Below are 25,013 nucleotides of genomic sequence, written 5' to 3'. Positions count from 1 at the left end.
CGGCGGCATGGCTCCGGTTGAGTGGGGAGCGTGTCTGCCTCCCCGCGGAGCCAAACACTGCCCCGCGGGAGCACGCAGCCCTGACCCTCAGAGTGCTGCACGCGCGGCGGCAGGGCTCCAGGGGGGAAAGGCGGGGGAGGGGCCGGCGGCTTGCTGCGCTTGGCTGGGCGCTCTGGCCCGGAAGCACGGACCCCGCGGCTTGCCACGCTGGGAGAGTGGGGCCATTTGCCCACCCTGTGTGCACGCCTATGCTTCTGCTCCCTGCCCCCACGAGGGGAGCGGAGGGCAGAGGAGAGCGGGCCGGGCTGGGCAGGATTTTTAATGGCACGCTGGAGTCCCGGCAGGCAGCAGCGTGCCATTAAAAATCGGCTCGCGTGCCGTCTTTGGCACGTGTGCCATAGGTTGCCGACCCCTGGCATAACATTTAAGCACCAGGTTTGCAATACCTAGACACAAGAGAACAACAGATTCCAAACCCAGCAAAGCCTATTCAATTGTTCAGCCTGCACACCATTTGGAAGTGGATGAATTTCAGTAATCAGGTGATTCCTCTACCTAGAGCATGTAATTTGAAAAACACTTTTGTATCCTTTGGATTGCAATGTGTTCTAAAATCATACTTAAGAAAAAGTTATATCGAAAAGGTTTTTCCTTAAAATGAAGGACAAGCAGATGTGGGGAACCAGCCTCTCTGGCTCTTGTATCAGTCTGAGCTCTTTGGAGGTGACAAATATTCTCAGCGAAATCTCCAATAAGTTCATTACTCTGTGGTGCTCTCTTACTTGTACCACCCTAATGACACTTCAACTAGTGAAGGTGTTTGCTCTTTGGGAATTTTGCTGAGGAAAAAGTCTTGCATCTAGAGCAGTGGTTTTCAAACTTCGGGTGGCAACACAGTACTGGGTCGCCTTGCTCAGCACCCAGGGACCCTGGAGGCTGGCCAGTAAAAGCTAGTAGTCCCTACCTGTTCTGACACTGTGCTGCGCCCCGGAAGCAGCCAGCAGCACGTCCGGTTCCTAGACGGGGGGGCCCACAGGGCGCCGCGTGCTGCCCCTGCCCCGAGCACCGGCTCCGCACTCCCATTGGCGGGGGGGGCGGTGTCTGCGAGTGAGAGCTGCGCGGAACTGCTTACGCGCCTCTGCCTAGGAGCTGGACCTGCTGCTGGCCACTTCCGGGGCGCAGTGCGGTCCACGGTGCCAGGACAGGCGGGAAGCCTGCCTCTGCACCCTGGCTGGGCCACTGACCAGGAGCCGCTGGAGGTAAGCCCTCAATCCTCTGCCCCAGCCCTGAGCCGCCCCCACCCCAAACCTGGAGCCCCCTCCTGCACTCCAAACCCCTCATCCCTGGCCCCACCCCAGAGCCTGATCCCCAGCTGAGCCCTGACCCCTCTTCCTGGACCCCAACCTCCTGCCCCGCTCCACAGCCTTCACCCCAATCCTCTGCCCAAGCCCTGAGCCCCTACCCACATCCTCAGCTCTGTTGGGTTATGGGCATCAAGAATTTTCTTCAACTAGGTCACCAGAAAACAAGTTTGAAAACCACTGGTCTAGAGCTTCTGCTACTGAGGTGACGACATAATGAATGTAGCCCAGTCCTCTCTTTGGAGCTTAAGACCTTATGTGGTCTCTGGTGCTTTACGCTCCCTGGAATTGCCACATAAGTGCAACAACAAAAACATACAAAAAATATAGTGGAAGTCTGTGTCTAACCTGTGGCCTCACCTGCCGAAGCAGTTCTTGATGCTTCAGTCGCAGTCTCTCTTTCTCCATCTGCAGCTGTTGCAGTCTCATCTGTTGCTGCTGATTGGAGCTGCCCCCGCCCATCACTCCACCTTGAGGACTCTGAGGAGCCAGTGGGGGTGGCTGTTTCACTGGAGCACTTTGGCTGATTCGCTGATTCATAGCTGCGGAGTCAAAACAATACAATGTACATTTTAAAATGACATTCAAACGTATGGGAAAGGAAAGAAACATGCTGAAAGTAATTTTACAGAACTTATAACCCATTGCAAACCATGGCACTACAGACCATACACCTGCACTGATTTTCCACAGGTTGTGAGACAGAAGTCCAAAATAGGGAGATACTATTGTTGTGGGATCAAAGTATGCTCAAATTTTCAAGAATGTGCCTGCTCAACTTGTACATGCATTTTTGAAAATCTGGATCTATGTTTTAAAGGTGGTACAAAAACACAACTGTTCATTCTAAAAAGCAGTAATCAAAACATTAAGTTAAAATTTGATTGATTTCACCTCCACTTTTTATAGTTGTTTATTCTCATCTTTAGGACAAGCCCAGGCACATTTTACTTATTTTATTTAGATGAAACAGACTCAGTACTGCTTTCACAGAATCCTACATATTCAAATGACAAAACATATATTGCGTCATCTCATCTATATCCTGTTACTTTGGATAATTCCCTGATATACACCTCTACCCCGATATAACGCGATCTGATATAACATGAATTCGGATATAACGCGGTAAAGCAGTGCTCGGGGGGGGGGGGGGAATCCCGCACTCCGGCGGATCAAAGCAAGTTCGATATAACGCGGTTTCACCTATAACACGGTAAGATTTTTTGGCTCCCAAGGACAGCGTTATATCGGGGTAGAGGTGTATTTCCTAGTGTTAAATGACCCAGTTGATGGGTCTTTTATGACTTCCCCAAGAGACTATTACATAGTAAAATCTTATTGTGTCAAGGAAGCTTTTTACAACAGTCAACTTAATTTTTCCTTTAAATTGCATCTAGTTAGTTACTTCTAGTTATACCCTCCTGTAAAATCCTAAGCAATTTTTCACCATCCTTAGTGCTGACAAATTTCAGATATTTGTATGTTCCTACCCTCTGTTCAGCCAACATGTACACACTTAGGTCTATAAATAAAATCAATCCCTCATTTAGAGTTCTTAAAACTCCCTCCCAGTTTGTCAATATGTCTGGTTTTGAAGCATTCAGAACTGAAATGTAATGTGACAGTGGTTTTACTAGTCATACAGAACTTCTCTACTCTGTGATGTTTCTCTATGCATCTTCTTCCCCAGCTTCATCCTCTCAGGTCATTCTGGTGATAATTTCTGACAGATGAAGGGAGAAGAAAGATGGTGGTGGCAGAAGTCACAGGCTGTAAAATATTAGTTGCAAATAGTCAAGACTTTTTTGAAGTAGCTATTCAGTAGGCACAGAGGAGGATTCTTAGTCTCTACTATGGTATCTGCAGGTTCTCAAACAACAGATTTAGTCTGTACAGGATAGTCTGCTGTAGCCAGACTACATTGCTTCAGGGGCAGATTTCAGCACCCCCAGTTGTGAGGACATTTTCTATCATTTTGCAGAGAAAACTGGGCATGCAAAACTTGGTCTGAACTCTGCGTATTGTAACCAAGCAGGATCTTGAAAGGTTGGAGGGTAAGCTGTCTCTGATTCAGAATTAGGCAAGTGATGCTGAGACTCTGGATGTGATAGGCAAACTTTGTTTCACAACTGGTTTTTGAATCTACAGTAGAGCCTCAGAGTTACAAACACCAGAGTTACGAACTGACCAGTCAACCACACACCTCAATTGGAACCAGAAGTAAGAAATCCGGCAGCAGCAGAGACCAAAAATAAGTAAATACACTACAGTACAGTATTAAACGTAAACTACTAAAAAAAATGAAGGAAGAGCAGCATTTTTCTTCTGCATAGTAAAGTTTCAAAGCTGTAGTGAGTCGATGTTCAGTTGCAAACTTTTGAAAGAACAACCATAATGTTTTGTTCAGAGTTATGAACAACCTCCATTCCTGAGGTAACTCTGAGGTTCTACAGTATGTCCTTCCTGACTAGTGAAAGTTAGTGAGGGGCCAAGTGCTGTGTCCGCTGATGGCACTGGTTAATTCCTTGTTTAAAAGGAATGCAGGGCACACTATGTTTTTAAAGAAACACGTACAACCTCTGCTTAAGAAACCACCCACTCAAACTGTCAACCTGGATAATTATGACAATCTTCCATTTTGAATTAAGAATAGGAAGAAGGCTGGATGACAGAACTCAGTATCTAGGAGCCTCAGACCTTTGTCAATCTGCTTTTATCACTAAATGGTACTGGTGGTGTGGGTTGCTGATCTCTCAGCAATGGTTATCAAGAGTCCACATGGCTTCTGGAGTACCAGCTGTCTTTGAAACCACTGACTGCGAAGTGTTTTGTCTACTCCCAAAGTGCAGGTAGCTTAGGCTAGCTTCCTGTGACTTCCTTCTTTTCTGTCAGAGAGATCCTAAAGGGTAGTTTTGGGCATTTGCTTTTCTGCCTTTGTGGCCCTCTAATGGGGGGGAAATAATAAGGGTATATGCCATTATCTTTGCTATTCAATGTGGAGATTGGGTCATTGGGATGAATAGTGAGTAGGAATGGATTCTGCTGTATCTCCTCACAGAATATGCTGGCAATACTCAACTCTGTGACTCCATTTTATCTCAGACAGACAGTATGATTGAGCACCTTCCATAGTCTCTGGTGGCATACGGGGCGTGGATCAGAATGAGCTGGATGAAGCTCAGTTCAGGTTAGATTGCAGTGATGATGGTGGGCTGGGAGAAGCAACCAAAGGATATGGCAAAGATTATATTTGCCCCTCTAACGGAGGGCATGTTTGTCAATAGAGTGCATGATTTAGGGGGTGGTGTTTATCAAACGGCAGCTGATGTCATACAGCAGCAGTGACCACAACTTTCTCCACATTTGCTCAGACAGTTATGCACTTTTCTCTCAGATGCAGACCATGCAACGGGCATTCACACCTAAACATTTCAAGTTTAGACGATGCAAGGCACTGTTACATGGAACACCTTTAAATCAACCTGGAAACTAAAGCTGACACGGAAGGTAGCAGACTATTGTAAAGCTGGGCATCTTCATGAACATGTGATACCAGAGCTCAAGGATGTGCACTGGTGCTTTTTTTTTTTCTTTCCTCTGAGTAGAGGGGTACAGGGCGCATCTTCACAAGGGAAAATAAAAAGGTGTGTTCTTACAAAGCTTTAGGAAACATGAGGTAAAATCCTAGTGAAGTCAAGGCAGTTTGTAGTTTCCACATGTTAACAGGTTGAAGTGAACTGCAGGCCTGCCATTAGTGCTGACCTTTACCTGTTAATGTGTTAAAATTATAATTATCTTATCTTCACTGGAATTTTAGCTAACAAGTTAACTAAAATGAGGTAACACATGGCACGAACACACTTTATTGCCTAATCAAGACAAGGTAGAAGAAGTTGGTTATGATTTATAAAGCCTGACATATCTTGGGACCTGCCTACTTGAAAGACCTGCCTCTTTCTCCATGAGACACTGCCATAGTTGGGATCAGCAGAGGTGCCAGAGCTGGAGCTTACTAATTTGTTAGTGCCAAGGACATGCTGCAAACACAGTTACCAGGGCAGGAGAATGGTAGGGATTTTCTTTTATTGGGAAGTGGATTAGAGCTTATGGGAACAGAGCAAGGAGTTTGGTTTTTGGCTAACAGGCTGTTTTGGTGTAATGAAAAGCCAGCTGCTTTGTCTTTCACCAAATTTTTAATTATAATCTAATAGGGCACCTAGAACTGGGGGGTAGTTTTTTTATTTTTGTTTTTTAAATAGGAGAAGCTACTAGTGACCTCATATTTAGGTTAACACTTTTCCTTATAAAGGATTCTTGCGACTTTTTTTTTTTTTTTTTTTTTTAAAGCTTTCACACCTCCACTGGTTGCAGCAGGCATTTGTTATGCAGCTGGGGGAGAATAGCCCTCACAGTAGAAAAGTGCCTTTTCTTTGTCTGTGAAATAAGATACAGATTTAACTGAGTTGGAATGCATTAAAAGTTGTAATCCTTACTTTCTGGCTCCCCCCTTAAATCCCCAGGACCCAACAGCCCATCCTCCATCTAGAGATTCCATATGGAGCAGAAGTCCCCCACTTCCTGGAGTGGGAATGAGAGAAAGCTGTGTCAGACTCCCCACAATCACCCTCTGGACCGAGCACATGGTCACTGTGCCAGTGACTCATTTCCCCCCATGAGGAATTACAGCCTTCTCCTGCTGCCAGCTAAAAGTCGTTACCTAAAGTACAAATGGTAGAAGTCTGTGCTACATTGCCAGTGAAGGTTCATGACAGAAAACCTGTTAATGAAGCATGATGGTGAGATTTCTAGAGCTGAAGCTTTACCTTTGTCCTTTAAAATAAACCTAGGAAATTACATCCCCAAAACTATGTTAAAAGTCAAGTACTCAAAAGTTAGGAAGTGCTGGATTCGCAGCCTATGCAGCTGTAGTTCAACTCCTTTGTGCATATGCATTATGATACAAACTTTCAGGTCCTTTGTGCATATGCAGTATGATACAAACTTTAATTACATGATCACAATATTTTTTTCCACAGAACCCCTGCACATTCAGTTCATAGGTAGGATGCATAAGATGGCCAAATTAAGACTGCATGGGCAACGATTCGTAAGTCTGGCATTACCTAGTTTTCAAACGCTCAAAATCCAATGCTTTTCAAATCCAAATAAAAAAGCCCAAACGTTTATTGCTTTCCAAGTTTCCATGCTCTCTAATATCTGAGGCTACATTTGCACTACAGCCGGGATCGACGCTCTGTGATCGATCCACCGGCAGTCGATTTAGCGGATCTAGTGAAGACCCCACCAAACCGAGAGCAGATCGCTCTCCAGTCGACCCCTGTACTCTACCCCCAATGAGAAGAGTAAGGTAAGTTGACGGGAGAGTTTCTCCCATTGACCCCCCGCGGTGTAGACCCCGCAGTAACTCGACATAAGGTACGTCGACTCCAGCTACATTATTCACATAGCTGGAGTTGTGTACACTGCAGTAGTATTAGACACAGCCTCAGATTTGGATTAGTTTCTCAGCAGTATTACCTTATTTCCTTATTCAGAATTTATTTCCTGAGTGCATTTGTAACTTTTCTAAATTCCTTTGCATTATTCTTGTCCTCACTGTTAGTTACAGCTATCATTTTAATTTTATCTGCAATTTCATTAACATGCTGTTTAGTCCCTTGCCCAGATCATTAATGAATGTTAAATTTTACCAGACACACATCAATCCCCGTTGGAACTCTCTAGAACACTTTCCACCAACTCATAGTATTTAATATTAACTTTTGTTTACAGCAATTCATTCATGGTTTAAATCTACATGGTAGTACTCCTATATAAACCATTTTGAATTAATTTTGGAGCATAAGATGTCATGAGACACCACAAAAATTTAGATATATCATCTACTGCATTCTCTTCATCTTCCAACTTTGTAATTTAAATAAAAAAAAAAGCAGTCAAATGTGTCCAACTTTTTTGTTCTTAACCAATTACTCCCCTTTTCCAAAGTCCTGAAATTCCTTTAATTCACGTTTTGAAACTGACTAGATTTCAAATTGATAGTGTTCTCACCAAATGTTATAGTAGAGAAGGTGGGTGAGAGACACAAGCTTTCAAGATTACACAGAGGTCATCTTCAGGTCTGGGAAATGTACTCAGTATTACAGTTAAATACAAGGTGGAACAGACTGTTTAGCATAAGTAGTTACATTACAAACGGTTCAGCTATATTCACTTCTTGGACCAGATCCTGTGCTCCACTTAGGACTAAATCAATAATTGCCTCTCCCCTTGTGGGTTTCCAGGATTAGTTGCTCCAAGAAGTAATCAATAATAGTGCCTAGTAACTTTATTTCTGCTTTCCTTCCTGATGTGCCATGTATCCAGTCAATAGGGGGATAGTTGAAATGTGCCATTATTATTGAGTTTTCTATTTTTTATAGCCCGGCTGCAGCCACTGGAACAGAAGCTCCCACCCCCCGCAGGAGGGGTGGGAGGGGGCAAGCTCTGTGCCCAGAGCCACAGCAGGAGCTATAAGTGTGGGCAGAAACCCAGAGCCCAGGCAGCCCCGGCTGCAGAAGCCCCGTGCCCCAGCATGAGCCGTTATATGTCAGCAATCCGTTTCTGTTTTGGTTTAGGTGGAGCCCATCCTTCCTGTATAAGCTCCTCCTTTCCCAAAAGGTTCCCCAGTTCCTAATAAACTTAAACCCTTCCTCCCCTCCATCATTGTCTCATCCATGCATTGAGACCCTGCAGTTCTGCCTAACTGACCCTGCATGTGGAACTGGAAGCATTTCAGAAAATGCTACACTGGAGATCCGGGACTGCAATCTATTTCCTAGTCCCCTAAATCTAGCCTCCAAGACCTCTCTCCTAACTTTTCCTATGTCATGTACCACGACCACCAGCTCCTCCCCAGCACTGCACATAAATCTGTCTAGATGTTTTGAGAGTTCCGCAGCCTTTGCACCTGGCAGGCAATTCACCATGAAGTTCTCCCAGTCATCGCAAACCCAGCTACCTGTATTTCTAATGATCAAATCCCCCATTCCAATTACCTGTTTCTTCCTTATAACTGGGGGCCCCTCCCTCAAAGAGGTATCCTCAGTGTGAGAAGATCCCATGACATCATCTGGAAGGAGAGTCCCAACCATGCGATCATTTCTCTCCCCTCCAATTTGACGTTCTCCTTCCCTGAGATTTTCATCCTTCTCAACAGCACAGAGGCTGTCAAACTGGGGGGTAAGACTGCTCTACTGTATCCCCGAAAGTCTCATGTATGTACCTGTGTGTCTCTTAGCTATTCCAGTTTTGCCACTCTGGTCTCAGGAGCCCGTACTCTGCCTCTGAGGGCCATAAGCTCCTTGCGAGACACACACACACACACACACACGACAGGAATTCATACATCCTGCAAAACTGGATAGCTCCCACTCCATTGTGGACTTCCGCCTGCATTCTGTTTCCTCATGCAGCTTCTTTTTTGGGGTGGTGGAGTGGGGTGTTTATTGGCCTAAGTTTAGCGAATGCTAGGTGTATCTCACTCCCTCTCAAACTCCCTCAGAAAACTCCCGTTTGCTGCTCCTGTTCACTAGCTCCTCTAGTCACTTAGGAGCTGGCTTTTTAAACACTTGTTCTCTCCGAGTAGCTCTCCCCACTGGTTAACGGATCCTAAAGGGATTAGGAATCAAAGCTTTGTTAAGAAGCTCTCAGCCTTGCCTAGCAAGCCACTAGGCTCAGCACACAGCCTTTCCCCCCACCCCCAAAAAGTCCACACTATACACTACAGTCAAGCAGCAAGCACACAAACAGACAACAAACTCACCACAAGGGTAACGTAGTTGCTACTCCTTCACCTGGAAAACTCCCTTTTAAAACTCCCCCGTTTGCTGTTCCTATTTGCTAGTTCACCCACAGGTGATCTGATGTGTTTGTCTTTTATCATTTTTCTATGAGAGTTCATTCAAGAGCGTAGTGATTGTCTGATTTCACCCACATAGTTGTTACTGGGGCATTTAGTGCATGGATGAGGTACACCACATGTTGTGATAGGCACATGTAGGACCCAGGGATCTTGAAAGGTGTGTTGTGTTGATCATCACAGCAGTGGAGATAAGCCTACAGGTTTTGCATCTGTTGTTCTGGCAAGGTCTGGTGCTTCTTTGGGTACGTCCAAACTAGCCGCCAGATCGGCGGGAGCGATCGGGGATCGATTTATTGCATCTCGTCTAGACATAGTAAATCGATCCCCGAACGCGCTCCCCGTCGACTCCGGAACTTCACCAGGGTGAGAGGCGGAAGCGGAGTCGACGGGGGAGCCGCGGCCGTTGATCCCGCACCGTGAGGATGGGAGGTAAGTCGATCTAAGATGCGTCGACTTCAGCTACGCTATTCTCGTAGCTGAAGTTGCGTATCTTAGATCGATTCCCCTCCCCCCCACCCCCCCAGTGTAGTCCAGGCCTTTGAATTGTGGTCTGTGGGGTGCTTACTTCTGATGTGCTTGAATTGGCTGGGTGGGTTGTTCGAAGGCCAGAAGAGGGGTTCAGGAAAGATTCTTTCAGGATTGAGTCCACATCAAGTATGGGCTGTAACTGTTTGATACCCCATATGGGTTCCAGTGTGGCATGGCATGTGACTACTACAGATGTGCAATCAGAAGGGGTTTTATTTCCGTGTTGCAACAGGTTCTTCTGGGCTATTTCGGTGGCCCATTCCATCATGTGATCTAGCTCTCTAGTGGATTATCCTTGTTTAGTGAAGGCAGTGTTAAGGTATATACCCCGGCCTTTCTCCTCTGAGCACATGCTGTGGTATCCGAGTGCCTGGCTGTAGGTAACAGATTTCTCGGTGTGGTTGGAGTGGTTACTGGTATTAAAAGTATGTGTGGTGATCCATGGGGTTTTTGTATATAGTTGTCTGTATGTTTCTATTGTTGAAGCTGATCATGGTGGCCAATACGTTGATGCTACAGAGGGAGTATTCTAGAGAGTGTTTAATGGATGGGTGGTGGTGGTTGCTGAAGTTGTGTTGGAAATCTATGAGGAAGTTTCATCGTCTGTCCAGAGGATGAAAATACCATTGATGTATCTCAGGTATATCATCTGTTTCATGGTGTATTTGTCCAGAAATTCTTCCTCTTCCTTATGAAGAGGTAGCATACTGGGGAGCCATCCTATTACCCACAGCTGTTCCCATGCTTTGGACAAAGTGTTTGCTGTTGAATGTAAAATTGATATGGGTGAGGATGAAATGGACGAGTTTGGTGGTGGGCTTGGGGTGGATATCTGAGGGTTGTCCATTGTCTAGTGAATATTTGAAGCAAGCAGAGAGGCTGTCATTGTGATAGATATCGGGGTACTGGAAGGTGACATCCATGGTGGCAAGGATGGTGTTCTGAGGGAGGTTGTCAATGTAGTGGAGTTTCTGAAGGTAATTGGTTATGTCCCGGAGGAAGCTGGGCCTTTGTGTGGTGAGTGGTTTGAGGATGTTTCTATGAGTCCTGATATTCCTTCACTAAAAGTGCCATGACCAGATATGGTGGGTCTGCCTTGGTTCCATCGTTTGTGTATATTGGGAAGCATGTAGAAGGTCCCTGGAGTGGGGAGTTGTGAGGGATGATGATGTACAGTTTCTCCTGGAGTTGTTTGGGGAAGGATTTGATGATATCCATTAACTCCTGGGTAAATTGTGGTCTTCGAGTTCTTTATAGTAGGTGGTGCTAAACAATCTGTTCCACCTTGTATTTAGTTGTGACACACGGAATACATTTCCCAGACCTGAAGAAGAGCTCTGTGTAAGCTTCAAAGCTTGTCTCTCTCACCAACAGAAGTTGGTCCAATAAGAGATATTACCTCACCCACCTTTCTCTCTAAGATCCTGGGACCAACATGACTAGAAGAACACTGCATACAAAATTGCAACAGTACTCAGAGGTGCTGCTTACTGAGATTGGAATGTATAATCAAAGTTATGTCAATGCAAGATGACTTATGTCGACCTGTGCATATATCTAGACTCAAAGTTGTCTCCCACCAACTTAAGTGCTGTTACGGCGACACAGTAAAACCACCTCCCTAAATGGCACTGAGCCATGGTCAACGTACTGCGGTCAACAAGATGCGAGTGTAGACAACTGTGTGCACTATGTCATCTCTAACAGTCCTCCGCAGCTGTCTCACAATGCCTGCCTGTCACTGCTCTGGTCACAATTGTGAACATCACTGCCCAGAGGTCACAGAGAACAGAAGCCATACCCACTTTAAGATCCCCATGTGTATCGCCCAACTTGGCAAGTACAACTAGGCGCTCTCCCTTGTTGTGTGCAGACATACCACAAGGCTAGGGAGGCTGTAACGGGATTGGCACCCGCCTCTTGTGAGCGCTCCCTTTCTCTGGCCAATAGTGCCTGAAAACAGTCCTTTTTTGGGGGCAGCACCTGCCTCTCGTGTGAGCAGCCCCCTTTGGTTGGTTGGGTGTAAGCCGGCTTTTGATTTTAGTTCTTGTATCAGAGTGGCACGCACCTCTTGCGAGCACCCCCCCAGCCAATAGTTCTCTCAGCAGGTCTTCCGCATCTCAGCCCTCAGACCGAGCCCCACACACTGTCCCTCCTTCCGGGGTATACAGTCCAAGTTCGCATCTTGGCCCTGGTATGAGGCCGTAGCTCTAAGGCTTCTCCCAGAGGCACCACCTTCTTCAACCACCCAGCCAGGGCCCATCTCGGTACCCACAGCTGATGGTGTTTCAGCAGGCCTTCCTGGGCTCAGTCTTCAACCTGACACAGAGGCCAATAGTTGATCTGGTGCTGAGTCAGAGACCTGCTGCTTTTACAATGAACTGCATGCCATACTTGGTGGAGACCCCACCAGGACCCCTCAGACTACTGTGGATATCTTGGTGGAGCCAGAGGGAGCCGTAAATAGTGGGAAGGAGGAGCAAGAGGGACATGTGGCAGGGGAGTCCAGCTATGCTGCAAGCCGGGATCTTCTTGAGGCTCCACTGCAGTCTAGACACTCCCAGCAGTCAAGCATGGACGAGTTCAATCCAAGGGAAGAACCTCAGGTAAGTATCTGCATGCGTTCTCCTTTAAAATGTTGAAATGTGAAGGTGGCAACTGGCCCAACCCCAAGTTAGCAGAACACAGCTATTGACTTTTCATTGTTTTACTCAGATGAGAAGAGGCAGAGATATGACAAACCGAGGCAGAGTTGTCATCTGCTTTTCATTCCCCTCTAGGGTTAGGTGGGGAGAGGAGACATGCAGAACAGTTTATGTACACAGGGCTGTCCCTTGTATGCTCCTGGGAGATCTCGTTGAAACTTTCATGGAGATAATTGGCAATCCTCGTGCAAAGATTTCTAGGGATGTCTGCCTTACTTCCTTCTCCACAGTAAAACACTTCCCCACGCCACTACATATGACTTTAGCAGGCACCATTGCAGTAAATGGGCTAGTGGCATACAGGCCTGTGCAGCTTTGGAATGCCAGCAACAGCTGTGTTTTCTGTACCTTTGTGCCCTCAGGAGTGAATTATCAGCGAAAATCACCACCGCCTGTGGAAAATAGTGCCAATACTCAGTGCCTTCGTCCTGTACTTGTACACATACAAACAGGGGCCAAAATGTTATTGTTTTATGCAACCGAACAATCCCCTCATTTCCACCCCGCAGCTCTCGAGGGCCATACTCACCATGGCTGTGGCTGGAGAGAGGTGCTGGGCAAAGGCAATCCAAAGCTAAATTGTCAGTAAGCATATCTTATTTAAAAGTTTTATGGGAATAAGAAAGGGAGTTCTGAATCTTATCTTATGCGTTCCGTCATGACTATAAATACGATACATCTGTCTATTTTATCTTTAGCTGCTGCATTGTGGCCTTGAGGGGGGCTCCCTCCACACACTCGGAACGCCTGACCCTGATGTAGAGAAAAAGGAGACTAGGGAGGACATGTTCAGTGAGATCCTGCAAGCCAGGACTGTGAACTGTGGGCCAGGAGGTTGAATATAGCAAGACAGTCTGGAGAAAGAAAGAGCAGACAGGTGAAAGGCCTAGGAATCTCATCAGGAAAAGGAGAGGGAGATGCACCAGGACATAATGGGGCTTCTCAGGCAGCAAACACAGATGCGGCAGGCTCTTGTCGACTTACAGGTTCAACAGTCACGGGCTCACCTCCCTTTTCAGTCAATGGAGAACTCCATTTCAGCAGTGTTCCAGGTGGCACCATAAGCTGCATCCCTACCCCTACAATTTCACACCATGGGACAATAAGAAAAACTACAGCTTCACAAACAATGGCCAAGAGTGGCATGATTGGTGTATGTTTGACAGAAATGGACTGGAACTTTTTTTTTTTTTTTACTATTCTACTTTTAAAGCTCTGTTCCATTAATTTATAAGTTTGCACCGTATTGTTTTTTAACTGTACATATTTGCAGTGTTTTTGGTATGCAATACATTTTTATTTTTTGGAAGTAAATTCATCTTTATTACTTCATAACGTATGAGACAGACTGGCTAATGCTAGTCAAAGCACATTACTTGTAACAGAAGAGGACCACAGAACTCATCGGTTCAGTTAAAAACTCACCGTACATTTGTAATTATACACTAACCGTCACATAATTCATAGGTTCATTAAAAGAGTGTGATATTCATAAATGTACCCCAAGCACTACACAATTCCTAACAACCCCCAAACTTCAGGGCTAGGTAGAGCACTGTCCAGTACAGCAGATTACAGTGGCTGACAAAGTTCTCTTTCAAGGCTTCCCTCAGCTGCATAGCTCTGCACTGAGATCTTCTAATTGTCCTCATGTCTGGCTACTCAAAGTGTAAGACATGCAGACAGCTACTCCACCTCCACCCCAGCAGCGACTTTTCCTGCTTTGCTTCACAGATATTAGGCAGGACACACCAGGCCGCTATAGCCACTTGGTGATGAACACTCCATCACAGCTCTACACTCTTGCATGACAGCTCCAAAATGATTTTCTACTGACTGGTAGCAATCCGGCATTGCTATCTTCCAAAATGAGACCACACTCGCTTCTCAATGGCTAGTGGAGCTCTCTTTATGATGTCCATGCACTGGAGGCACAAGCTAGGTGCACAGATCCAGGAACGTGGCCTTTCGCATCCGAAAGTTCTGCAGCCACAGCTCGTCATTCCAAATGTGCATTATATGGTATGATTCCACCAAGTCAACATTTGTTTCTTGGGCCAAAAAGAGGTGCTCCACCATCTGCACCTGCTCTGTGAACACCACCAACAACTTTGAATTGTTTTTCACTATGCCCCTTGGAAATGGTCATGTCTCCTGTTGCTGCAGTACTTCTGCAGCTCTGCAAATACCAGAGGACTGTTCATCCTGTATTTGAAACGTTCATGACAACAGTGCACAGTTGTGCAGGCTCCACGCTTCTGTCAGAGATGGGGAGCAGCAACAGGTGCCAGGCAGGTTTATGGGATTTTTTAAAAAAGGCATGAAAATGAGACAGGGATAGCATTATGGGATGGAGAAAGCTGCATGATGAGTACGTCACCCATTGTTCCCAGCCCCCACGCTCCCGCAACTCTTGCATGCCCCACAACACGTTGTGAAAATTCCCCAACAGACACTGTGCAGGAGGGTGACTTTTGGCTCACACCGGGATACCTATGCATGGTACACCGCACTTTGCGTGGACACACATGCAACACTGACGCAAAGAGACAAGTATGCACATGCATGAGCAATATGCTACTATGGCACCTTTATGCCAATGTAACTTGTTTCGATCAAAGTTTGTAGTGCAGATATGGCCTAGGTTTCACACTGATAGTGTTTCTGGCAAATGTCACAGTACTGAGAGGTGCTACTTATCTGAGATTGCCATGTATAATCAAAGATGTCAATGACTCATTAACTTAAATTAATTTTATATAATATTCAATATAAAATTTATTTACACAATCTGATATGACATCCGTCAGCACCTTCATTTAATGTAATATTTGGCACCCATTTAATTGCATGTTTAGAGTAATTTTAGGATAAGGTTTAAAATCTATACACCGATTTGTATAGTTCAAAAATAAATTTTTTTTTTTTCAAATGTAGCACAGCTTCTAAGGGTTCTAAACTACTTGCATCAAAAATAGATTGGTTCTAAAGGTCTAAGTTTCACAGTCATAAATCTAAATAAATAAATCTAAACTACTGAGCCAGCAAAACCACAATTGTGATTATGTGTTTAATCCAGAGACCCTACTAATAGGTCAGAAACTAAATACATACAAGATAAATATAGGATCAGATAGTATTCTAGTTTTAAACAGACAATCAGCAGCCTCTGGGCTCAATGTGAAACCCGTAATTAATAAAACCAATGAGGAGTACATAGATATTGATAGCAAAAATAATCATATCAATACGGTCATTTAACTTCATAAGACTTTTGAAACATCTTTACTGGATAAAGAATATTTTCAGAAAATTTTATAACCAAAGTTATACTCTATTTTAAATGTCATTAGCAGACAGACATTACCTTTTGAAATGTTAAATACTCCACCCTGGTTACAGGTGATTTAGAATAAAGTCAATTTAAAATCACTTGATTAAAAAACAAAATACTGATATTAATCAGGTCAAGCCTTTGTATAACTTTCCAAAATTTGTGCTATCGCGACTTTAAGTTAAAATTTATAATGAACTAGATCATAAATGCTTTAAAAAAACAAAACAAAAAACAAAACAAACATCTACTGGGATTTCATCCAGACCACACCACACGATCCATTGTCTACAGCCAAGCTCTAGAGATACAATCGCATTTGCTCCAACCCCTCAGACAAACACCTACAAGATCTCTATCAAGCGTTCTTACAACTACAATACCCACCTGCTGAAGTGAAGAAACAGATTGACAGAGCCAGAAGAGTACCCAGAAGTCACCTACTACAGGACAGGCCCAACAAAGAAAGTAACCAGAACGCCACTAGCCGTCACCTTCAGCCCCCAACTCTCCAGCGCATCATCAAGGATCTACAACCTAACCTGAAGGACGATCCATCACTCTCACAGATCTTGGGAGACAGGCCAGTTCTTGCTTACAGACAGCCCCCAAACCTGAAGCAAATACTCACCAGCAACCGCACACCATACAACTTAAACACTAACCCAGGAATCTATCCTTGCAACAAAGCCCGTTGCCAACTCTGTCCACATATCTATTTAGGGGATGCCATCATAGGACCTAATCACATCAGCCACACTATCAGAGGCTCGTTCACCTGCACATCTACCAATGTGATATATGCCATCATGTGCCAGCAATGCCCCTCTGCCACGTACATTGGCCAAACCGGACAATAAAAGAATAAATGGGCACAAATCAGACGTCAAGAATTATAACATTCAAAAACCAGTTGGAGAACACTTCAATCTCCCTGGTCACTTGATTACAGACCTAAAAGTCGCAATTTTGCAACAGAAAAGCTTCAAAAACAGACTCCAACAAGAGACTGCTGAATTGGAATTAATTTGCAAATTGGACACCATTAAATTAGGCTTGAATAAAGATTGGGAGTGGACGGGTAACTACACAAAGTAAAACTATTTCCCCATGTTTATTTTTCCCCTCTACGGTTCCTCACACCTTCTTGTCAACTGCTGGAAATGGGCCATTTTGATTACCACTACAAAAAGTTTTTTTTTTTTTTCCTCTCTGCTGGTAATAGCTCACCTTAACTGATCACTCTCGTTATAGTGTTTATGGTAACACCCATTGTTTCATGTTCTCTGTATATATATATCTATATATATCTATCTTCCTACTGTATTTTCCACTGCATGCATCCAATGAAGTGGATTTTAGCCCACGAAAGCTTATGCTCTAATAAATTTGTTAGTCTCTAAGGTGCCACAAGTACTCCTGTTCTTTTTGTGGGTACAGACTAACACGGCTGCTACTCTGAATACTGGGACTGGGTAACTGCTGTAGGAAAAAACAGAATGTTGAAGAGCAGGGCCCTGATCCCACAACCATTTCCACAGGTATGCAAGTTTACACACACAAATAGTGTCACTGACCTCAATGGGACTAATCCTGTGCTCAAAGTGCTTGCAGCATCTGGGGTTACAATTGTATTTTAATTTAAATTTTATCTCTCAATGACTTAAAATCGGTGTCATTTTTTAAAGAAAGCTGCTTCAATGTTAAAGAAAAGTTATTTAGACTTTCAATACATTAACGAAGGTATTGTGAACTTTATTTTATAAAAAGATCTAAATATTCAAAAATAGAAGCCTAAACTAAGACTCCAAACCCATATTTAGACACTTACAGACAGGATTTGCAAAATCACCATAGTGATTTAGTAATAGAAATCCCAGTGACTTCAACTATACTTCTCCATCAGTTTGGTTAAAGCATTTCAGCTTTCTTGACATATGTAAATTCAATATATTGATGGAAGATGGTGTTGGTTGTTAATATAGCATGGGATATTTGCTTATCAGTAGGGCTGTCGATTAATCGCAGTTAACTCATGCGATTAGCTCAAAATTAATCGCAGTTTTAATCACACTGTTAAATAATAAAATGCCAATTTATATTTATTAAATATTTTGGATGTTTTTCTACATTTTCATATATATTGTATTCTGTATTATAATTGAAATCAAAGTGTATATTTTTTTCATTACAAATATTTGCACTGTAAAAATGATAAACAAAAGAAACAGTATTTTTCTTTTCACCACATACAAGTACTGCAGTGCAATCTCGGTCGTGAAAGAGCAACTTACAAATGTAGATTTTTGTTATGTAACTGCACTCAAAAAAACAAAAAACAAACAAAAAAAAACAAGTAAAACTTCAGAGCCTACAAGTCCACTCTGTCCTACTTCTTGTTCAGCCAATTGCTAAGACAAACAAGTTTGTTTACATGTACGGGAGATACTGCTGCCCTCTTCTTAGTTACAATGCCATCAGAAAGTGAGAACAGGCATTTGCATGGCACTTTTGTAGCTGGCATTGCAAGGTATTTACATGCCAGATATGCTAAACATTTGTATGCCCCTTCATGCTTCGGACACCATTCCAGAGTACATGCTTCCATGCTGATGACACCCGTTAAAAAAATGTGTTAATTAAATTTGTGACTGAACTCCTTGGGGGAGAATTGTATGTCCCCTGCTCTGTTTTACCCACATTCTGCCATAATATTTCATGTTACAGGAGTCTCGGCTGATGACCCAGCACATTGTTCGTTTTAAGAACACTTTCACTGCAGATTTCACAAAACGCAAAGAAGGTACCAATGTGAGATTTCTAAAGATAGCTACAGCACTAGACCCAAGGTTTAAGAATATGAAGTGCCTTCCAAAATCTGAGAGGGACGAGGTGTGGAGCATGCTTTCAGAAGTTTTAAGAGAGCAACGCCCTGATGCAGAAATTACAGAACTTGAACCACCAAAGAAGAAAATCAACCTTCTCCTGGTGGCATCTGACTCAGATAATGAAAATGAACATGCGTCGGTCCGCACTGCTTTGGATGGTTATCAAGCAGAACCCCTTCATCAGCATGGACGCATGTCCCCTGGAATGGTGGTTGAAGCATGAAGGGACATATGAATTTTTAGCACATCTGGCACATAAATATCTTGCGACACCGGCTACAACAGTGCCATGAGAACACCTGTTCTCTCTTTCAGGTGACACTGTAAAGAAGAAGCGGGCAGCATTGTCTCCTGCAAATAGAAACAAAATTATTTGTCTGAGCAACTGGCTGAACAGTGGACTTGCAGGCTCTAAAAATTTTCTTATTTTATTTTTGAATGCAGGTTTTTGTACATAATTCTATATTTGTAAGTTTAACTTTCCTGATAAAGAGATTGCACTCCAGTACTTGTATTAGGAGAACTGAAAAATACTTTTTTTTTTTTACAGTGCAAATACTTAATCAAAAAATAAATATAAAGTGAGCAACTGTACACTTTGTATTCTGCGTTGTAATTAAAATAAATATATTTGAAAATGTAGAGAACATCTAAAATATTTAAATAAATGGTATTCTATTATTTAACAGCAATCGCAATTATTTTTTTAATCGCACGGTTAATCACAATTAATTTTAATTGCTTGACAGCCCTACTTGTCAGTTTTGTTGTTTCTCACAGTACAACTGTTAAATTAAGACCATGGACTTGTCTCTTTCCAATACAGATGAGCATTTTTAAGTTTGAAACTTCTCAGTAGGAAAAAACCCCTGTAAAATCTGACATTCTACTAACCGTAGGAAACTAACTGAAGAAACAAGAACAAATCATCCACATAACCAATTTTACTCTAATATGGGAAGAACTAGAATAAACAAAATTTAAGTTAAATTTTGAAAATTAAAAATTATACTTTAAAAAACAATTTTAATTCCACCATGATTGCAGCTAACATAAAAAGGAAGAAAACCTCTAAATTCAAATAATGACTTTAACAAGTATATTATTTTTAATTTTCAGGAGAAAAATCAGAATTTACTGCTCCCAATTTTGTTTTCAAACAGGATATTTAATACTAGGAGCTGGGTGAATTGATTTAAATCAAGGTGATTTAAATCACCACGTGGAAAGCCTCAGTTTAAATAATCAATTTTAATCAATTGTTCCATTTGTACTTCAGTTATTTTCTAAAGAAAGGTGCATTCTCTCATTGGTTGGTGTAACCCTTAAAAGACCCTGATTTACAACTAAGTAGAGCCTTTGCACTAGATTTGGTTCATCTTTTTGCTACCTAAGAGGATACAGACTATAACTAGATACATTTATTGAAGGAACTATATAGCTTAATCTTTTCAGATTCTTTTTAACTGAACTTTTAGAACATTACAACGATATTTTGCTTGTTTACTAGATAATTAACTTTTTGTTCATTACTTGTGTCAAGCTGCATTCGGAGGGTAACAGGAATTTTAATTAGACACACAACAGTATATAAAATATATTTTGATTAAAATGTTTTGATAAGAGAAGTTTATGTATTCAAAATATGTTTCACATTTACAACTAAATGATTTATTAAGCAGAAGGTTTAACTCTAGTCAGTGAATTAAACTGATTATTTCAGGTCAGCCTGGGAAAATTTTCAAATATGCCTAAGTAAAAGTGACTGGAGTTTAAATTCCTTGTCTTGCCTAAGTCTCTTGAAAATGAGACAGACTCCTAAGTTGCTTAGGCTGACCTATTTATAAAGCTTGACTTCAAACGGGAGATGTTTTTCTCCTGATTCTTTCTTTATATAGAAAGATTTTGATAGTCTCATGGATTCAGCATATTTATTTATTTAAACATTTAAAAAGATTATAAATCTAGGCCTTAACATCTTTTGTATTAAATTCAGATTTCATTTTAAACAGATTTAAAAAAATAAAAATTAAAAAAAACCTTTTAAAATAATTGATTTATCCACCCTGACTAGCAGTGAAGACACCTTGCTTCAAACAAAATGACAAGGAAAATTAACATGTTTTTATAATCTTTACAACTTTTAACTCTTAATTTCATATCCAAACTATCACCTTGGGGCAAGCTTTTGTTTTTGCTCTAAACATTCAGATAAGAAACAGTGAGTGTGACCAAGCAAGGAAAGAGTGCTGAAATCTGCACAATAAAAGCTACCTAAATAAGCTTTATCAGTATGATCTCATGTAAGCATATTTGTTTTTGTGCACCTTGATTGCCACTTACAGACTCAAATGGTCTTGTGATGATCCTTACACACAGCGCTCATTTTAAATGGCTTTAGTTCAAAGGCAAACAACGTCATTTATCTATTAGAGCTGGGATTTATCCGTTTCCTGGTGTATCCGGTTTCTTACCTTTCTTGGGTATGGAAAGTATTTAAATATGGGGCTCTGCACCCATACAGGGCAGGCAGCAAAGACCTCACAGGCAGAAAAAGAACAAACATGGCTTTGTTTCTAGGGGAAGAGAAGAGGATTTGGGGGAGGGGAACTAGTATGGTTTTTTTTTTTTTTTTAAATCAGGGAACTAGAGACAGTATAAAGATTTTTTGTGTTATGCACTTGCCGCTATAACATGGCTTATCTCCATGATTTGTTGACTCCAGTCAGTTCTAACATATATGTAGGGTTACCATACGTCCGGATTTTCCCGGACATGTCCGGCTTTTTGGTCCTCAAATCCCCGTCCGGGGGGAATTGTCAAAAAGTTGGACGTGTCCGGGAAAATAGGGAGGGAGGGGTCGTGGGGCTTGGGTCCGGGCTGGAGCCGCTGGGGCCGGAGCCGGCGCCGCTCGCTCTGTCGGCCGGCGCCACTCGCTCTGCCGGACGGCGCTGCTTGCTCTGCCAGGGCCAGGCTGGAGCCGCTGGGCTGGAACCGGGGCCCGAGCCGAGCTGGCCGGAGCCGCTGGGACTGGGGCTGGGCCGGAGCTGCTCAGCCGGAACCGGGGCCAACGCCCCAGGGCCCGAGCCGAGCCGGGCCAGAGACGCTGGGGCCAGAGCCTCTTGGCCGGGGCCGGCTGCCAGAGGGAGCTGCTCGGCTGGGGGGGCCCGGCTGGGGGGGCCGGACTGGGCTGCGCCTCCTCGCGCCCCCCTCCCCCGCCCACCTTACCTGCTGCCTACCTGTTTCAGGCTTCCCGCGAATCAAATGTTCGCGGGAAGCAGGGGAGGGGGAGGAGCAGGGGGGCGAAGCGTTCAGGGGAGGGGGTGGAGTTGGGGCAGGGACTTTGGGGGAGGGGCAGAGTTGGGGCGGGGCGGAGTTGGGGCGGGGCCGGGGCCCCGTGGAGTGTCCTCTTTTTGGACACTTAAAATATGGTAACCCTAATATACCATGCGTTTTGGAATGGTTTGAGGGTGCTGTTTAAATATAAGGCATTAACTGTTCTATCCTCACTCACCAACAAATAGCATATACTTGCAGTAGATAATGAATACTCAAAGTTATGGGAAGATTTAGATGACTCTTCACCTATTTTAATGAGAAAATGGGGTAAACAATTATTGCTCACTGGCTTTTCAAAGAGCAAGGCAGAGAATTATTACAATTCACAGACATAAGGGGCCAGTTCTCTGCTGGTGTAATTTGACACAGGACTGTTGCCAGTTTACAGCCACAGAGATTCCTCCTGCAGATTTGTGTTTAAGTACCTTTCTAGGTAATCTATCAGGAGAATAGGTAAAACCAAGTCAAACATTCATCTGTGTATTAATCACTTCACCCTTCAAAAGTCAAGCTACCTGTATTCTCCAAATTTATTATTTAAAAGGAACACCATCAGCTTACAAAAGGTCACACTATGGTCTAAAATTTTAACTTGTTACTCATAACAGTAAGACCATTGCTACTGAAGAAAAAAATTACTTCTATATTTTCTCAGTTTATTTTGTGCATTTGACAGCATTTTGTGAGATAAACACACACAATATTTACATTTATTACATTACATTTATATGCCCTTTTCACATAACAAGGATGATTTTTTTTTCTTAATAGGAAAATGTGATTGTAAAGACAAAAGTTAGTGGGATTGGTAGAAAGTAGCATCAAAACTCTTTAAAACATATTTCAAGTATGCCTTTTTACAAAAGTTTGGTACTGCAATTTGTTGTTTATGAAAGATGTAAGTCATCCTTGTGGATCCCTTTACAGAATATTTTCATAGGATCATAGAAATGTGGGGCTGGAAGGGATTTCCAGAGGTCATCTAGTTCAGTGGCTCTCAACCTTTTCAGACTATTGTACCCCTTTTCATGAGTCTGATTTGTCTTGCATACCCCCAAGTTTCACCTCACCGAAAAGCTACTTGCTTATAAAATCAGACATAAAAATACAAAAAAGTGTCACAGCACACTGACTGAAAAATTGCCTCTCATTTTTATAATATAATTATAAATTAAATCAATTGGAATATATATTGTACTTACATTTGAGTGTATAGTATAAAGAGCAATATAAACAAGTCATCGTATGAAATTTTAGTTTGTACTGACTTTGCTAGTGCTTTTTATGTAGTCTGTTGTAAAAGTAGGCAAATATCTAGATGAGTTGAAGTACCCTCTGGAAGATGTCTGTGTACCCCTGGTTGAGAACCACTGATCTACTTCATCCCAGAACTGAGGCAGGACCACAGTTATACTTAGAAAAAAGAACAGGAGTACTTGTGGCACCTTAGAGACTAACAAATTTATTAGAGCATAAGCTTTCGTGGGCTACAGCCCACTTCTTCGGATGCATATAGAGTGGAACATATATTGAGGAGATATATATACACACACACACACACACAGAGAGCATGAACAGGTGGGAGTTGTCTTACCAACTCTGAGAGGCCAATTAAGTAAGAGAAAAAAACTTTTGAAGTGATAATCAAGATAGCTCAGTACAGACAGTTTGATAAGAAGTGTGAGAATACTTACAAGGGGAGATACATTCAATGTTTGTAATGGCTCAGCCATTCCCAGTCCTTATTCAATCCTGAGTTGACTGTATCTAGTTTGCATATCAATTCCAGTTTCTGATATGCAAACTAGATACAATCAACTCAGGATTGAATAAGGACTGGGAATGGCTGAGCCATTACAAACATTGCGCTAAACATTCGCAAGTCCCTTCATGCGTCAACCACCATTCCAGGGGACATGCGTCCATGCTGGTGACGGGTTCTGCTCGATAACCACCCAAAGCAGTGAGGACCAACTCATGTTCATTTTCATTATCTGAGTCAGATGCCACCAGCAGAAGGTTGATTTTCTTTTTTGGTGTTTCGAGTTCTGTAGTTTCTGCGCCAGAGTGTCGCTCTTTTAAAACTTCTGAAAGCATGCTCCACACCTCGTCCCTCTCAGATTTTGGAAAGCACTTCAGATTCTTAAACCTTGGATCGAGTGCTGTAGCTATCTTTAGAAATCTCACATTGGTACCTTCTTTGCGTTTTGTGAAATCTGCTGTGAAAGTGTTCTTAAAATGAATAACGTGCTGGGTCATCAGCCGAGACTGCTATAACATGAAATATATGGCAGAATGCGGGTAAAACAGAGGAGGAGACATTTCTCTCCCAAGGAGTTCAGTCACAAATTTAATTCATGCATTATATTTTTTTAACAGGCGTCATCAGCATGGAAGCATGGCCTCTGGAATGGTGTCTGAAGCATGAAGGGGCATACGAATGTTTAGCATATCTGGCACGTAAATACCTTGCAATGGCAGCTACAAAAGTACCATGCAAATGCCTGTTCTCACTTTCTGGTGACATTGTAAATAAGAGGGCAGCATTATCTCCTGCAAATATAAACAAACTTGTTTGTCTTAGCAATTGGTTGAACAGGAAGTAGGACTAAGTGAACTTGCAGGCTCTGACGTTTTATATTTTTTAGTTTTGAATGCAGTTATGTAACAAAAAAAATCTACATTTGTAAGTTGCACTTTCACGACAAAGAGATTGCACTACAGTACTTATATGAGGTGAACTGAAAAATACTATTTCTTTTGTTTATCATTTTTACAGTGCAAATATTTGTAATCAAAAATAACATACCCTTTGATTTTAATTACAACACAGAATACAATATATATGAAAATGTAGAAAAAGATCCAAAATATGTAATACATTTCAATTGGTATTCTATTGTTTAACAGTGAGATTAAAACTGCAGTTAA

General features: G+C 42.7%; 1 protein-coding gene across 7 annotated transcripts in view; it reads right to left on the bottom strand.

Annotated features, from left to right (window-relative positions):
- YAP1 (Yes associated protein 1) overlaps nt 1-25,013 on the bottom strand; it is a 186,178-nt gene that overhangs the window by 41,044 nt on the left and 120,121 nt on the right. For 5 of the 7 annotated variants that reach the window (XM_026651589.1, XM_026651591.1, XM_024215657.2 and 2 more), the window contains one exon: nt 1,710-1,903. In XM_026651589.1, the coding sequence (XP_026507374.1) occupies nt 1,710-1,903 (194 nt within the window). The remainder of the gene's footprint in view (nt 1-1,709; nt 1,904-25,013) is intronic. The other 2 variants (XM_024215658.2, XM_024215662.2) reach the window with 1 other exon arrangement.

The sequence above is a fragment of the Terrapene carolina genome, unplaced genomic scaffold (assembly GCF_002925995.2).
Source record: "Terrapene carolina triunguis isolate 2854851 unplaced genomic scaffold, T_m_triunguis-2.0 Scaffold97, whole genome shotgun sequence".
NCBI lineage: Eukaryota > Metazoa > Chordata > Testudines > Emydidae > Terrapene > Terrapene triunguis.
Note: the sequence above shows the minus strand (reverse complement) of the source record. Positions and strands in the feature narration are given on the sequence as shown.